This window comes from Ochotona curzoniae, unplaced genomic scaffold (assembly GCF_017591425.1).
Source record: "Ochotona curzoniae isolate NIBS_2020 unplaced genomic scaffold, NIBS_Ocur_1.0 scaffold_3208, whole genome shotgun sequence".
NCBI lineage: Eukaryota > Metazoa > Chordata > Mammalia > Lagomorpha > Ochotonidae > Ochotona > Ochotona curzoniae.
The window spans coordinates 32,601,579-32,614,945 of record NW_024467106.1 but is presented as its reverse complement, the minus strand read 5'-3'; the positions used below and the strand labels follow the sequence as shown (position 1 = coordinate 32,614,945).

Here is a 13,367-nt window from a genome sequence, read left to right as displayed (position 1 = left end):
CAACCATCCCCTCAACCCAGACAACATTTGCAATTATTTCCTCCCATTCTGTCAGGTATCTTTTGGTTGAGCCTTGAAAAAAAGTCCTTTTAAATTTAGGTGGAAAGGCTACAGCTTTGTATTCTTTCTAGTGACAGCTTATATTGAGTTTCTTTTGGAAATTATTTCTTAAATTGAAGGCTCAGCAGCATCTCCAAGGCATTGCCTCATGAAAAGAGCTGTGTCAGGCCAAGTGTTTGGTCTAGTGACTAAGCTGCCAGTTTTTATGCCTACATCACCTATTAGAGTGCCCAGGTTCCCGTCCTAGCTCCACTTCTGGTTCCAGCTTCCTGGTAATGAATACCCCAAGGCAGCACGTGGTGACTGGTATTTGGATGCCTGCTATGCACATGGGAAAACCTTAGTACTGGGATTTGGAGAATCAGCTACAGGATGGGACGTCTCTTTTTCTTTCTCTTTCTCTATGTAAAATAAAATTTAAAAAGGCATTTGGGCCTGACACGATATCCTAGTGGCTGAATTCTTGCCTTGCATTTTCTGGGATCCTGTATGGGCACTGGTTCATGTCCTGGCAGCCCCACTTCCCGTCTGACTCCTTGCCTGTGACCTGGGAAAGTAGTGGAGGATGGGCCAAAGCCTTGGGACCCTGCACGTTTGGGGTGGGGGATAGGGAAGCTCCTGGCTTTGAATTGGTTCAGCTCTGGCCATTGTTGCCACTTGGGAAGTGATCCAGCAGATGGAAGATCTTTGTTTCTCCTTCTCTATGTCTGCCATTCTGATAGAAATCTTTAAAAAATATATACAGAACTAGGGTAGCATTAATGGCATTGCAGCACTGTGCATTAGGCTGCCTATTGAAAAACTAACATCCCAGGTCAGAGTGCTGGTTTAAGTTCTGGCCTCTTCGTGTGCTTGCTTTCTCTGTTTCTCTTTTCCTTCCTTCCTTTCTTTTTTTTCCATTAAATTTTATTTTATTTGTTTGAAAGGCAGAGGGAAGTATGTAAATGAAGAGATCTTTCTACTGGTTCACTCCCCCCATGGCTGCAATGGCTGGGGCTGGGCCATTCTGAAGCCTGGAACTTCTTGGTCTTCCATGTGGGTACAGGGTCCCAAGAATTTGGGCCATCTGCTGCTTTTTGAGGCATCCTATCCGGGAACTTCATTGAAAGTGGAGCAGCTGGACACAGGATGTATAATCCAACATTGGAGTGCATGTATAAAAACTGGGCCTCCTTAGTTGCTGATGCCTGTGCAGTGGACAGCATATCCACATGTCCAAGGGGAGCATGATGGGCAGATCATCTAAGCCAGCACAGGACCTCACTGCCTTGTAAGAGGATAGAAAGCAGAGCGGGTTGGACAGTTCTCCTGGCCAATCCAGCAGCATGTTCCTGGGTATGTGCATGCACTAAAGTGTACTTCAATTTGTCAACCAATGGACTTTGGAAAGATTTTCTCAACCTTGGAGCAACTAAAACAGTAACTTCTCAGAACTATCAAAACCACTCAAGCAACACCCTCAGAACACTATTCCCCACATTGGGCTCTCTAAGGCGTCGTCAAGTGACTGTCCCTCATCCCTGGTTGCTGATTTAGTGTGGCAGCAAGGAGTAGCCTGCTCTGCCTCCTCGCTGCAGACACACACAGACACACACAGACACAAAAGGGGAAGTGGAGTGCCGGCATTGTGGCCTGCAGCTTAACCCTGTGTGTCATAATGCTGTCCCTTATCTTGCTTCAGTCTAGCTTCCTGCTATGTGCCTGCAAGAGAATATAGGATGGCCTAAGTGCTTGGTCTTCTCCCTTCCACATGGGAGACCAGGACTGAGTTTCTGGCTCCTGGGTTGACCTGACCTCGACCTGGTTGTGGGGTCTGTTTGGGGAGTGAACCCGTGGATGGAAGCTCTCTGTTTCTGTTTTTTGTCCTTGCTTTCTCACCCTGCCTTTCAAGTGAATGAATAGATAAATTCTTGAATGGAAAGAACGGTTTCTTTACAATATTGATATCTTACAAAATCAGTAAATTAGGGACACAGAAATGAAAACACTGGTTTCCTGCACCTGTCTGTGAGCATGTTCACAGCTGTCACTGCTGGGCGCTTAGATGCTGCTGCTTTCCCAGCAGAGAATTGTAAAAACAAATGTGTGGTGTGTGGCTGTGTGGGAGGGTTGATGCAGTGAGGAATCTTGTGAGTGGCAGTATAGTGTAGTGGTTTGTAACCATCGCAGTGATCCTGAATCCCCTGTAGGAGCCTATGATATATCTTCTATAGAGAGAAGAAAAGTTGATTCTCTTTGTGCTTTTTGGGTCTTTGAAAACTGAATGTCATTGTGCTTTGTAATTTTAACCCTCTATTAACAAATATACCTCATCCTTTTGGGAAAGAAAATGGCACTTGTAGGCATTTGAAATACATTTTAAAATCAGAAGATCTTGCTATAGAATGCTTAGAAACAAGCAGTTTATGAATTAGTTTTAGTTCTTTAACTTGAGATAACCATTGTAAATGTTTTAGATTATTTTTTTTTAAACAAATTTAACAATGTCTTTTTAAAAGAAGTGTTTCCATTTTCAAGAGTTATAGAGAGGGAGGGGAAGAGAAACTTCCATTTGCTGGTTTATTTGAAATACAGAGTTTCACACTTGGCTCTCTCTGTGCATAGTAGTTTAAATTTCTACCAGGGGTGCTGACATCCCATATGGGCACTAGTCCTAGTCCTGATCCCTCTACTTCTGATCCAGCTTCCTGTTTATGGCCTGGCAAAGCAGCAGAGGATGTCTCAGGCCCTTGAGTCCCTGAACCCACATGGGAGACCCAGAAGAAACTCCTGATTCCTGGGTGTGGATTGGCTCAGTTCTGACCATGGCAGCCATTTGGGGAGTGAATCAGTGGATGAAGGATCTCTCTCTTTGTTTGTCCTTCTCTTTGTAATCTTTGTCTTTCAAGTAAAAATAAATGCATCTTTAAAAACAAGAGTTACAGAAGGGAAGAGGGAAAGAGAGCAGGATCTTCTGTTGCAGGTGGCAATAGACAGAGATTAACCAAGCTGAAGTCAGGAGACAGAAATTTCAAGTGGATTCCCACATGGTGGCAGGAGCCCAAACACTTGGGCTGGGTTTTACTGCTTTTCCCAGGGCATCAGCAAGCAGCTGGATTGAAAGTGGAGCAGCTGGGACACTGGTGCCTTTGTGGATGCTGGTACTGTGGGTGGTGGCTCTAGCAGCCTTGCTGCTTTTAAATCTGAGAGCGCTTTGTATCCTTAATCAGTTGTAGTCACACACATAGTACTTAGGAGATAATTTCTTACCCATTGCTTTTTAAATATAATGATTGAATTTCTTTTTTTAAGCCAATAAATATTACAAAGCCTGTTTCACTAATGATAGTTATTATGAATGTGAAGACATCACTTTTTTTTTTCTTTTTGTCTTCTCTTCCTAAACAGTCCTTATTTAGTTGCATTGTTTACTAAATTTAGAGTGGCTTTTTTGATAATCACATTGACTATAATTTACAGCAATACTCAATTTAGTAGAGTTTAGTGTATTCAGTTTTATAGTTATCACTATATTCAATTTTTGAATTTTAAAATTATTTTTAAAGATTTTTTTTCCCCTTTACCTTAGATACATGAAGGAAACAATATGGAAATAATAGTCTTACCCACTTTCCTGTAGCCTTTGAACCTTTTTACCCTAATTAGCTATGTAAAGATTGTCAAAAATATAATAAAAAAATGGACAAAGTAAAAAAAATATGTAAGATTTACTTATTTTTTATTGCAAAGTCATATATACAGAGAGGAGGAGAGACAGAGAGGAAGATCTTTCATTTGATGATTCACTCCCCAAGTGACCGCAGTGGCTGGTGCTGCGCCGATCTGAAGTGAGGAGTCAGGAACTTCTTCCAGGTCTCCCATGGGCTGTCCTTGACTGCTTTCCCAGGTCACAAGCAGGGATCTGGATGGGAAGCAGGGCTGCCGGGATTAGAACTGAATGTCAAAACAGTGGCCTCACCCACTTTCCTCTAGCCCTTGACCCTTTGCACCCTAATCAAATATCTAAAAATTATAAAAAATAAAATGTATACAATTATTAAACATTTTTATAAAGGGTTTATTCATGTGTTTTTTCAATAAGCATCAGTTTATTAAAACAGTTGTTTATTTATTAAAAAAATTTTTATTTGAGAGGCCGAAATAAAGAACTCCGAAATACCAGTCAATGCTGGCAATGCAAGTGATAATTTAACCTGCTGTGCCATTATGCTGACTCCAGAATTTGCATTTTTCAGCTTATATGCTTTTCTTTTTCTAAAGATATATTTTATTTTTTTGATTGGAAGGCCAGATAACAGAGAGGTGGAGAGACAGAGAGGAGGAGACAAGAACATCTACCTGAGGATTCACTCCCAAGTGGCCACAGTGGCTGGAGCTAAGCCAGTCCGAAACCAGGAGCCAGGAGCTTCTTCTGGGTCTCCCATGCAGGTGCAGGGTCCAAAGGCTTTGGGCTGTCCCCTTCTGCTTTCCCAGGCAACAAGCAGGGAGTTGGATGGCAGTGGGACCTTCAGGACATGTACCGACACCCATATGGGATCCTGGTGCTTATAAGGCGAGGAATTTAGTTGCTAGGCTACCGCGATGGGTCCAATATATGCTTTTCTTTAAAGGAACCTAAGAGGTATATAAACCAGTTTACCCTGACTTAGTGATTTTTTCCCCCCCTTTTGTATAGGGAAGAAATTCAGTGTTGCAAATATCTATCATGGGCCTGGCGCAGTGGCTCCATTGGCTAATCCTTCCTCTTCAAGTGCTGGGCTCTCATATGGGCACTGACTTGTATCCTGATTACTCAATTTCCATCCAGCTCCCTGGTTGCTTGTGGTCAGGGGATGCAGTGGAGGATGGCATAAACCCTGGGACCCTGTACCTGCATGGGAAAGCCAGAGGAAGCTCCTGGCTCTGGATCGGCTCAGCTCTGTCTTATGGGTGCCATTTGGAAAGTGAACCAGTGCACAGAAGTTCTTTCTCTGTCTCTTTCTGTCTATATTTCTGCCTTTTCAATAAGAATAAATGTAAAAATAAAAAAATTAAAAAAATGTACATCATAGTGAAAATTTCATGTCATCAGGCAGGAAACATATTAGTGCAATTTCAGATAGCCATATAATTTCTTGATTTTGAATTTTGAACTTTGCAAAATCAAATTGTGTTTCACTTCATAGGTTAAAATATCATCAGTAGGGGCAGGCCTTTGACTTTGTAGTTCAGATGCTTGTGTCCCACATTAGTGTGCCTGGGTGCCATGCTTGGCTCTGGCTCCTGACTTCAGCTTTCCTGTTAGTGGGTGGCAGTGAGCGTGGCTCAGGTAATTGGGTTCCCGCCACTCTCTGAGAGCTAGCTCCTAGCTCCTCGCTTCAGGCCTGGCCCAGCCCAGTGCTTGTGGCCGTTCAGGGAGTGACCAGCAGATGGAAAACATATAGTCCCCGTGTTCTTGCTCTAACTGTATACCTCGTGAATAAGAAAAAGGAAGAAAAAAAATGAAAAAGAATATCAGTTCGTTGTTTGGGAGAAAATACTTGCAAAGTGCATTTCTGATCCGGGAGTTACATCCAGGATATATAAAGAACTCATTAGATTCATTAATAAAAGCTTAATAAAATAAATGAATCAAAGGTGAATAGATCCTTCATCAGAAAAGATCTTCACATGCAAGTGAGCACATGGGAAGATGTTAGTCACTAGGGAAGTACAAAGTCAATCCCAAGAACACACCACACCCATCGGAATGGCCGAAAGGGGCAAATGGCCGTGCTAAGTGCTGATGTGATAATGACGTGTGCCTGAGTGAGATGCTTTCATACTGACACAATGAAGTATTCCTTAGTAATGCAAAAGGAGAAAATACTGGTTCAGTACCATTGTAAAAATGGGTCTGAAGTGTGCCATGATAAATAAATAAGCCTGACTCTAGAAGATCGTATACTATTAAAAATTTAAAAAGTGGAAAAGCAAAATGAAGAAAAAGTAAACAAAAAAGCCCAAAACAACAACTGCAAAAAACAACAAAGAAATAAAAGCAAAAGAAAAAATAAATCTATGCTATGTAATTTTGTATATGATGCTCTGGAGTAGGCAGAAAGCATAGGGACGCAAAACTAACTAGGTATCAGAAACTGACTATTAAAAGGAACAAGGGGGCCTGACGTCATAGTCGCGCAGCTAAAATCCTTGCCTTGCAAGCACCAGGATCCCATATGGGTGCCAGTTCGTGTCCTGGAGGCTCCACTCCCCATCCAGCTCCCTGCCTGTGGCCTGGGAAAGCAGTCAAGGACGGCCCAAAGCCTTAGGATCTTGCATCCGTGTGGGAGACCTGGAAGAGGCTTCTGGCTCCTGGCTTCAGACTGGCTTAGCTCTGGCCTTGTGGCTGCTTGGGAGTGAATCATCAGGTGGAAGATGTTCCTCTCTGTCTCTGTTTCTCTCTGTATCTCTCCAAAACAACCAAATCAAAACAAGACAAAACAAAACAAAACAAAACATGGGAGTGCCAGTGCCATAGTATAGCAGACTCATTGGTGTTGGCGCCATGGCATAGTAGACTAAGCCTCCATCCTACCTTGCCAGCATCCCCTATAGACTCCAGTTTGAATCCCTGCTGCTCTACTTCTGATTTAGTCCCGTAAACAGCCCGGGAAAGCAGTGGCGGATGACCCAGCTGCTTAGGCCCCTGCACCCATGTTAGAGACTTGGAGGAAGCACCTGACTTCTGATTTCGTACTGGGTTAGTTCTGGCCATTGTAGGCAGTTGGAAAGTCTTTGTATCTCCTTTTTGAAGGGAACATGGACAGTTTTATATTTGTGCCATGTTACATAATTATATTTGTCATAAGTCATTAGATCAAAAAGCTAAACATGGTTAATGGTTAATTTTTTTTACTCACTGGTTTACTTGTTTTTTTTTTTTTTAAAGATTTATTTATTTTTATTGGAAAGGCAGATATACAGAGAGGAGAGACAGAGAGGAAGATCTTCCGTCCAGTGGTTCACTTCCCAAGTGATTGCAACGGCTGATGCTGTGCCAATCCAAAGCCAGGATCCAGGAACTTGTTCCAGGTCTCCCACGCGGGTGCAGGGTCCCAAGGCTTTGGGCTGGGAAAGCTTCATCCACTGGTTCACTCCCCAGATAGCTGCAGCATCTTATGCTGGGCCTGGCTGACGTCAGGAGCCTAAAACTCCATCCAGTTTCCTGTGTCGACACAGAGGCCCAAGTACTTAGGCCATCTTTCCCTACTTTCCCAACTTTCCCAGGTGCGTAAACAGGGACCTGCATCAGAAGTGGAATAGCCAGCACTGTCACCTGTTGGGGTGCTGACTTGGCAGATGGTGGCCTAACTTATTGCCCCAGAAATTTAAATTTTTTTAAAGAATTATTTATTTTTATTAGAAAAATAAATTTTATTTATTTTTATTATTTTTATCAGATATACAGAGAGGAGGAGAGACAGAGAGGAAGATCTTCTGTCCGATGATTTACTCCCCAAGTAACTGCTTCGGCTGATGCTACGCTGATCCGAAGCCAAGAGCAAGGAGCCAGGAGCTTCTTTCAGGTTTCCCATGCAGGTGCAGGAACCCAAGGCTTAGGCCGTCCTTGACTGCTTTCCCAGGCCACAGGCAGGGAGCTGGATAGAAAGTGGGTCCACTGGAGCTAGACCCAAAACCCATATGGGATCCTGGCATGTTCAAGGCAAGGACTTTAGCCTCTAGGCCACCACACTGGGCCCAGAAATTTAAATGTTAACAGTCATCATTATCTAAGCAATATTTACTTCCATGAGTAAAGTCAAGTCTCCGGATCTGCTGTTGACATACTTTTGGTTTATGTCAGGAATACACACACTCAAATTATTTTGGTAGCATATAAATTGTTTATTCACTAGTACACTTTGTAAGCATGGAGACTTAAGAAAGACATGTTTTGTTTAATAAAATAATGTCTCTGCCCAAATGTCTTTTGGAGGGTGGGACCAACACTGTGGTGTAGGTGGTTGAACTGCTTCTTTTGATGGCAGCAATTGCTGGTTCAAGACCCAGAAACTGGCTTTTGGATTTAGCTTTTTGCCGATTCCACCTGGGAAGGCAGAAAATGATGCAAATAGTTTGGGTTACTTTACCCCCTAGACCACGATGGAGGTGCTGGCTCCTGGCTTTGGCTGGGCCCAATCCTGGTTGTTGTTGCCATTTGCTGAGTGAACCAATGGGTAGAAGGTCTGTCTTTTTTATCTCTCTTTGTGTCACTCTCCTTTCTTCTTCTTTTTTTTTTTTTTTACGATTTAGTTATTTTTAATGGAAGACATATATTCAGAGAGGAGGAGATGAAAGTGGTCACAACAGCTGGAGCTCAGCCTATCTGAAGCCAGGAGGTATAGGAACTTGAGGAACTTGTCTAAGTCTTCCATGCGGGTGCAGGGTCCCAAGGCTGTGGACTGTTCTCAATTGCTCTCCCAGGCCACAGCAGGGAGCTGGATCAGTAGTGAAGCAGCCAGGATACAAACCGGTGCCCACATGGGACCTGGTGCTTGCAAGGCAAGGACCTCAACCACTAGGCTGCTGTGTCAGACCCCTGTCGTTCTTTTCAAGTAGATGAAAATAAGTAAACCTTAAAAAAAAATTACAGAAGTGAGGTACTGATGCAGTGGTATAATGGGCTAATCTGCCAGTGCTTCCCAGGTGAACACGGGTTCCTGTCCCAGCTGCTTCACTTATCATCAAACTTCCTGCTTGTAGCCTAGGAAAGCAGCCCAGGGGATGGTCCAAAGCCTTGAATGCTGCTCCTACTTGGGAGTCCTGGAGGAGGTCCCTGGCTCTGGATCAGCTCAGCTCTGGCTGTTGTGGCATGGAGTTAGCCCATGGATGGATGAGCTCTATTTCTGTCACTTCTTTTCTGTGTAGATCTGTCTTTTAAATTAAAAAAAAAAAAAAAATTAAATCTTAAACGAAAAAGGTGAGGCTATGTCAGTCATTAAACTTTTGACTTTTTGGTTGTTTTTTTTTTTTTTTTTGTAGTCTGAATTTTCTTGAATTACTCATTTATACCTATGACATCATGCACCTAAGTAAATTTCCTTTTTTTTTTCCAGGTTATAAATGGCTTCTAAGAAGTTGGGTGCAGATAGTCATGGTAAGTGAACTGCTCAGTATCATGAGTTAAGTTATGATTTTATCAGTTTTAAACCACTTAGTACAGTTTTAAGTGCTCCTTTTTGTCTTTTTAAATGAATGGTTTCAGAAAAATGAAATTGTGTAGCAATGTAGCATATATATTCAGAGATCTTTAATTTTCAAGTATTTTAGGCTAAGTGGTAGAATCTTCCTGGATATTGTAGCTGAAATTACTAAGGGTAGGCTAAAGAGCCTGCCCAGGTTTGTCCATCTTCAGCAGGGTTTTGAAGAAAGTCTGTTATTTCCTGACGTGTTCCTTGGTGTCCCTGGTGGTGTGAAAAAATTATAACCTTTGAGATAATTCTTTGTAATATTATAACTCTTAAAATTATCACCCTGTAGAAAATGCTTTAAGATGTTCTGGTTTAGTCCTCACTCTAAAAAGGAAGTAATTGTTTTCTTTCTTTCTTTAGATTTATTTTATTTATTTGAAAGGCAGAATTGTAGAGAAATAGAGGGAGAGAGAGAAATCTTCCATGTACTGATTAATTCCCCCAAATAGTTGTGACGGCTGGGGCTGAGCAGGCTGAAGGCAGGAGCCAGGAGCTTCATCTGGCTTCTCAAGTTGGTGTAGCAGTTCAGGGATTAGGGAAGGAAACAGAAGATGCCAACATACTTGGGACGCTGAACTCAGGTGGGACCAGGCTCTGGCTTCGGTCTGACCCAGCCCTGGCTGTTGCTGCCATTTTGGGAGTTAACCAGTGGATAGATCTTGATTTCGATCTTTTCTTTCTGTAGCTCTGCTTCTCAAATAAATAAATGAACTTTCCAGGAGTTCATGTGTTCTGAGCTCTTCTTGGCTATAATTGTTCCTTGACAGTGTCACTTGATCCAGTTGGGGTGGTACAACTTCAGGCACTGTGGTATCAACGTCTGTGTATTTTTGTTTTTGATACCATTGTTCGTATACTGACATACATAACCTGCCAATATTTTATTTAAACCTTTTAGAATTAAATCATTCCAGCTCTGGAGTCGGCACTCCCTGGCAGCTCAGGCGGTAGGCCTTCCAGGTGAGCTAGCTCCAGAGTAAGGATTATTAAGGGATCCCGGAGGATTTCTCAGTGAGAGAGGCAGATCTGAAGTTGTCTCTGGATCATTTTTTTAAGGGAAGAGAAAGCACAGAGCCAAGAACACAGGAAAGGCGTCTGCAGAGAAACCAGCAAAAATGATAAGTTAAACTCACAGTGTTATCTTAGTCCTTGATTTGAAAAAAGTTTGTGCCCTAGGATGGGTGTTCAGCTGAACAGGCTAAAGAGAAGATTCCAGTTCCGGAGGTCTTTTTTTTTCTTTTAAAGAACTTCCTCCATCTCTTTACATTCCTAACAAAATGTATTTAAATAAAAATTTCTAGCTGAGGAAAATTTGGGAGAAAATTTTCTGATCTTCATGTTGCTTCTGGTTTAGTAGGGTTCTAACTGTAGAGTTCCTGGTTGAATTTCAGTGGCTTTACTTTGATTTTTAGAGGGGGAGAATTCTGCTTTTTAAATATCAAGTAGTTTGAGGAATAAACCTAAGTGAATATGTGGGGAATTAAATGTATATGTATTGAGAGAACTACCATTTGCTGGCTCACTCTCCAAATGTCCACAATGGCAAGGAAGAGGCTGTGCTGAGCCAGGAGCTGGGCATGCAGTCCAGGTCCCCACAGCGGTGTCAGGAACCTGATTTCTTGAGCCATTATCACTTCCTGGTCTGCATTATCAGGAAGCTAGTCAGGAGCTAGAATTGCATGTTGAAACCATGTTCTCTGATGTGGGATGGAAATATTTTTTTTAAAAGATTCATTTGTTTTTATTACAAAGTCAAATATACAGAGAGGAGGAGAGACAGAGAAGAAGATCTTCTGTCCAATGACTCACTCCCCAAGTAAGCACAATGGCCGGTGCTGTGCTGATCTGAAGCCAGGATCCAGGAACTTCTTCCTGGTCTCCCACACGGGTGCAGGGTCCCATGGCTTTGGGCCGTCCTCGACTGCTTTCCCAGGCCACAAGTAGGGAGCTGGATGGGAAGTGGGGCTGCTGGGATTAGAACTGGTGCCCATATAGGATCCCGGCACGTTCAAGGTGAGGACTTTAGCTGCTAGGCCACGCTGCCGGGCCCAAGATTTATTTTTTATTGCAAAGTCATATATACAGAGAGGAGGAGATACAGGGATGAAGATCTTCTGTCCGATGATTCAATTCCCAAGTGACTGCAACAGCCGGTGCTGCGCTGATCTGAAGCCAGGAGCCAGGAACCTCCTCCAGGTCTCCCATGTGGGGGCAGGGTTCCAAGGTGTTGGCCCATCCTTGACTGTTTTCCCAGGCCACAAGCAGTCAGCTGGATGGGAAGTGGAGCTGCTGGGATTAGAACTGGAGCCCATGTGGAATCCCAGCATGTTCAAAGCAAGGACTTTAGCTGCTAGGCCACTGCGCTGGGCCTGGAAATATTTTTTAAAATATTTATTTGAAAGGCAGTTACATACAGAGGATAGATAGAACAAGATTTTCTGTCTGCTCTTCACTCCCTAGATGGCTGCAACATCTAGAACTGAGCCAGGAGCCTGGAGCTTCTTCCAGGTCTGTTGTGTGGATTCTCTGTAGGCAGAGGCTTACTTTTGTATGCCCTGGTGCTGTTTCCTAGATGGATATATGTTATAGCTGGTAGGGCATATGCCTGTCTCAGGTGGAAAATATTTAATGGGCAATCTTGTAGGCACCTGAGCACAGTAAACCTAAGTTCACTGGCATCTTACAGCGTTGAAATTAGAGAGCCGGGAACCTATGGCTGTTTTTTGTTCCATTTGTCAGGAATCTTCTTTGCATTTCCTCACCACTTTCCTGTGCTCCCATGTTTATTTGATCATTCCCTAGTTTGCTTTCTTGGCCTATTAGTACAGAATATACCAATCTCCAAATGGCTGTGTTGGTTATCTTGTTACTTGCAAGTTTAAATGGTTAGCCTCATGCAGATGGAGTTTTGGTTTCTTTGATCAAAGGAATCTGATGGCATAGTTTAACGAGCATGTGGATAATTGGTTCCCCCCAAGCTAAGTATTGTCTGACTAGTCCATTGTGGGATTAATGGGTGTGGCTGTAATTTTTAGGGTATGTAGCATGTCAACAATGAAGTAATAACTGCTGTGACTGAAAACTTTTTTTCTATTCTTTGTGACTGAAATATTAAGATGCCTCTGTTTCTGAATATTTGGAGCTGATTATGTGTTGTGCTTTGCTTATTGACCAGCATTTACTTTCAAGTTCATTCTTTTCAACTGTATTTGAACTTTTCCCACTGTTATTCATAGTCTTATATTCCTGAATGACAGTAAAGAATTCAAAGAGTTTCTTTTCAAAGATTTTTGAGGCTATAGTGCATATATTGTATGAAATGGAAACCTTTGGCTCTGGTTAGATACAAAACTTAGGAGCCTTGCACTTTTATTTTTTAAAATATTTATTTATTCTTATTGCAAAGTCCTATAAACAGAGAGGAGGAAAGACAAGAGGAAGATCTTCTGTCCGATGATTCCAAGTGACCACAACAGCCGGTGCTATGTTGATCCTGAGTCAGGAGCCAGGAACTTCCTCCAGATCTCCCAAGGCTTTGGGCTGTCCTAGACTGCTTTCCCAGGCCACAAGCAGGGAACAGGATGGCAAGCGGAGCTGCCGGGATTAGAACTGGAGCCCATCTGGGATCCTTGCATTCAAGGCGAGGACTTTAGCTGCTATGCTATCGTGCTGGGCCCAGGAAACAAAAATCTTGTGTCCTTTGATTCACTCCCCAAGTGGCTGCAACAGCGAGATCTGAGCTGATCTAAAACCAGGAGCCAGGAGCTTCTTCCTGGTCTTCCATGTGGGTACAGGGTCCCAAGCCTTGGGTCATCCTCCAATGCTTTCCCAGACCACAGGCAGGGAGCTTGATGGGAAGTGGGGCCGCTGGGACAGGAACCAGCAACCATATGGTATTCTGGGACTTAGAAAGCAAGGATTTAGCCACTGAGCCATCATACCACTTCTTTTCTCTGTAACCCCTTTTCCTTTTTTTTTTTTTTTTTTTTTTAAATCCCTATCTCAAAAGTCAAATAGAGAGAGAGTGCACCTTCCACCTACTGGATCACTGTCCAAATGCTAATAGCAGCCAAGGCTGGACCAATTGGAGACAGG

General features: G+C 42.9%; 1 protein-coding gene across 3 annotated transcripts in view; it reads left to right on the top strand.

Moving 5' to 3' along the window:
• The window catches only part of UBAP1 (ubiquitin associated protein 1), a 57,677-nt gene that overhangs the window by 16,737 nt on the left and 27,573 nt on the right, over positions 1–13,367 (top strand). For 2 of the 3 annotated variants that reach the window (XM_040963830.1, XM_040963832.1), the window contains exon 2: positions 9,138–9,178. In XM_040963830.1, coding sequence (XP_040819764.1) covers positions 9,145–9,178 — 34 coding nt within the window. In that variant the 5' untranslated portion in view covers positions 9,138–9,144. Of the gene's footprint in view, positions 1–7,595; positions 7,608–9,137; positions 9,179–13,367 lie in introns of those variants that run through there. The other variant, XM_040963831.1, reaches the window with a different exon arrangement.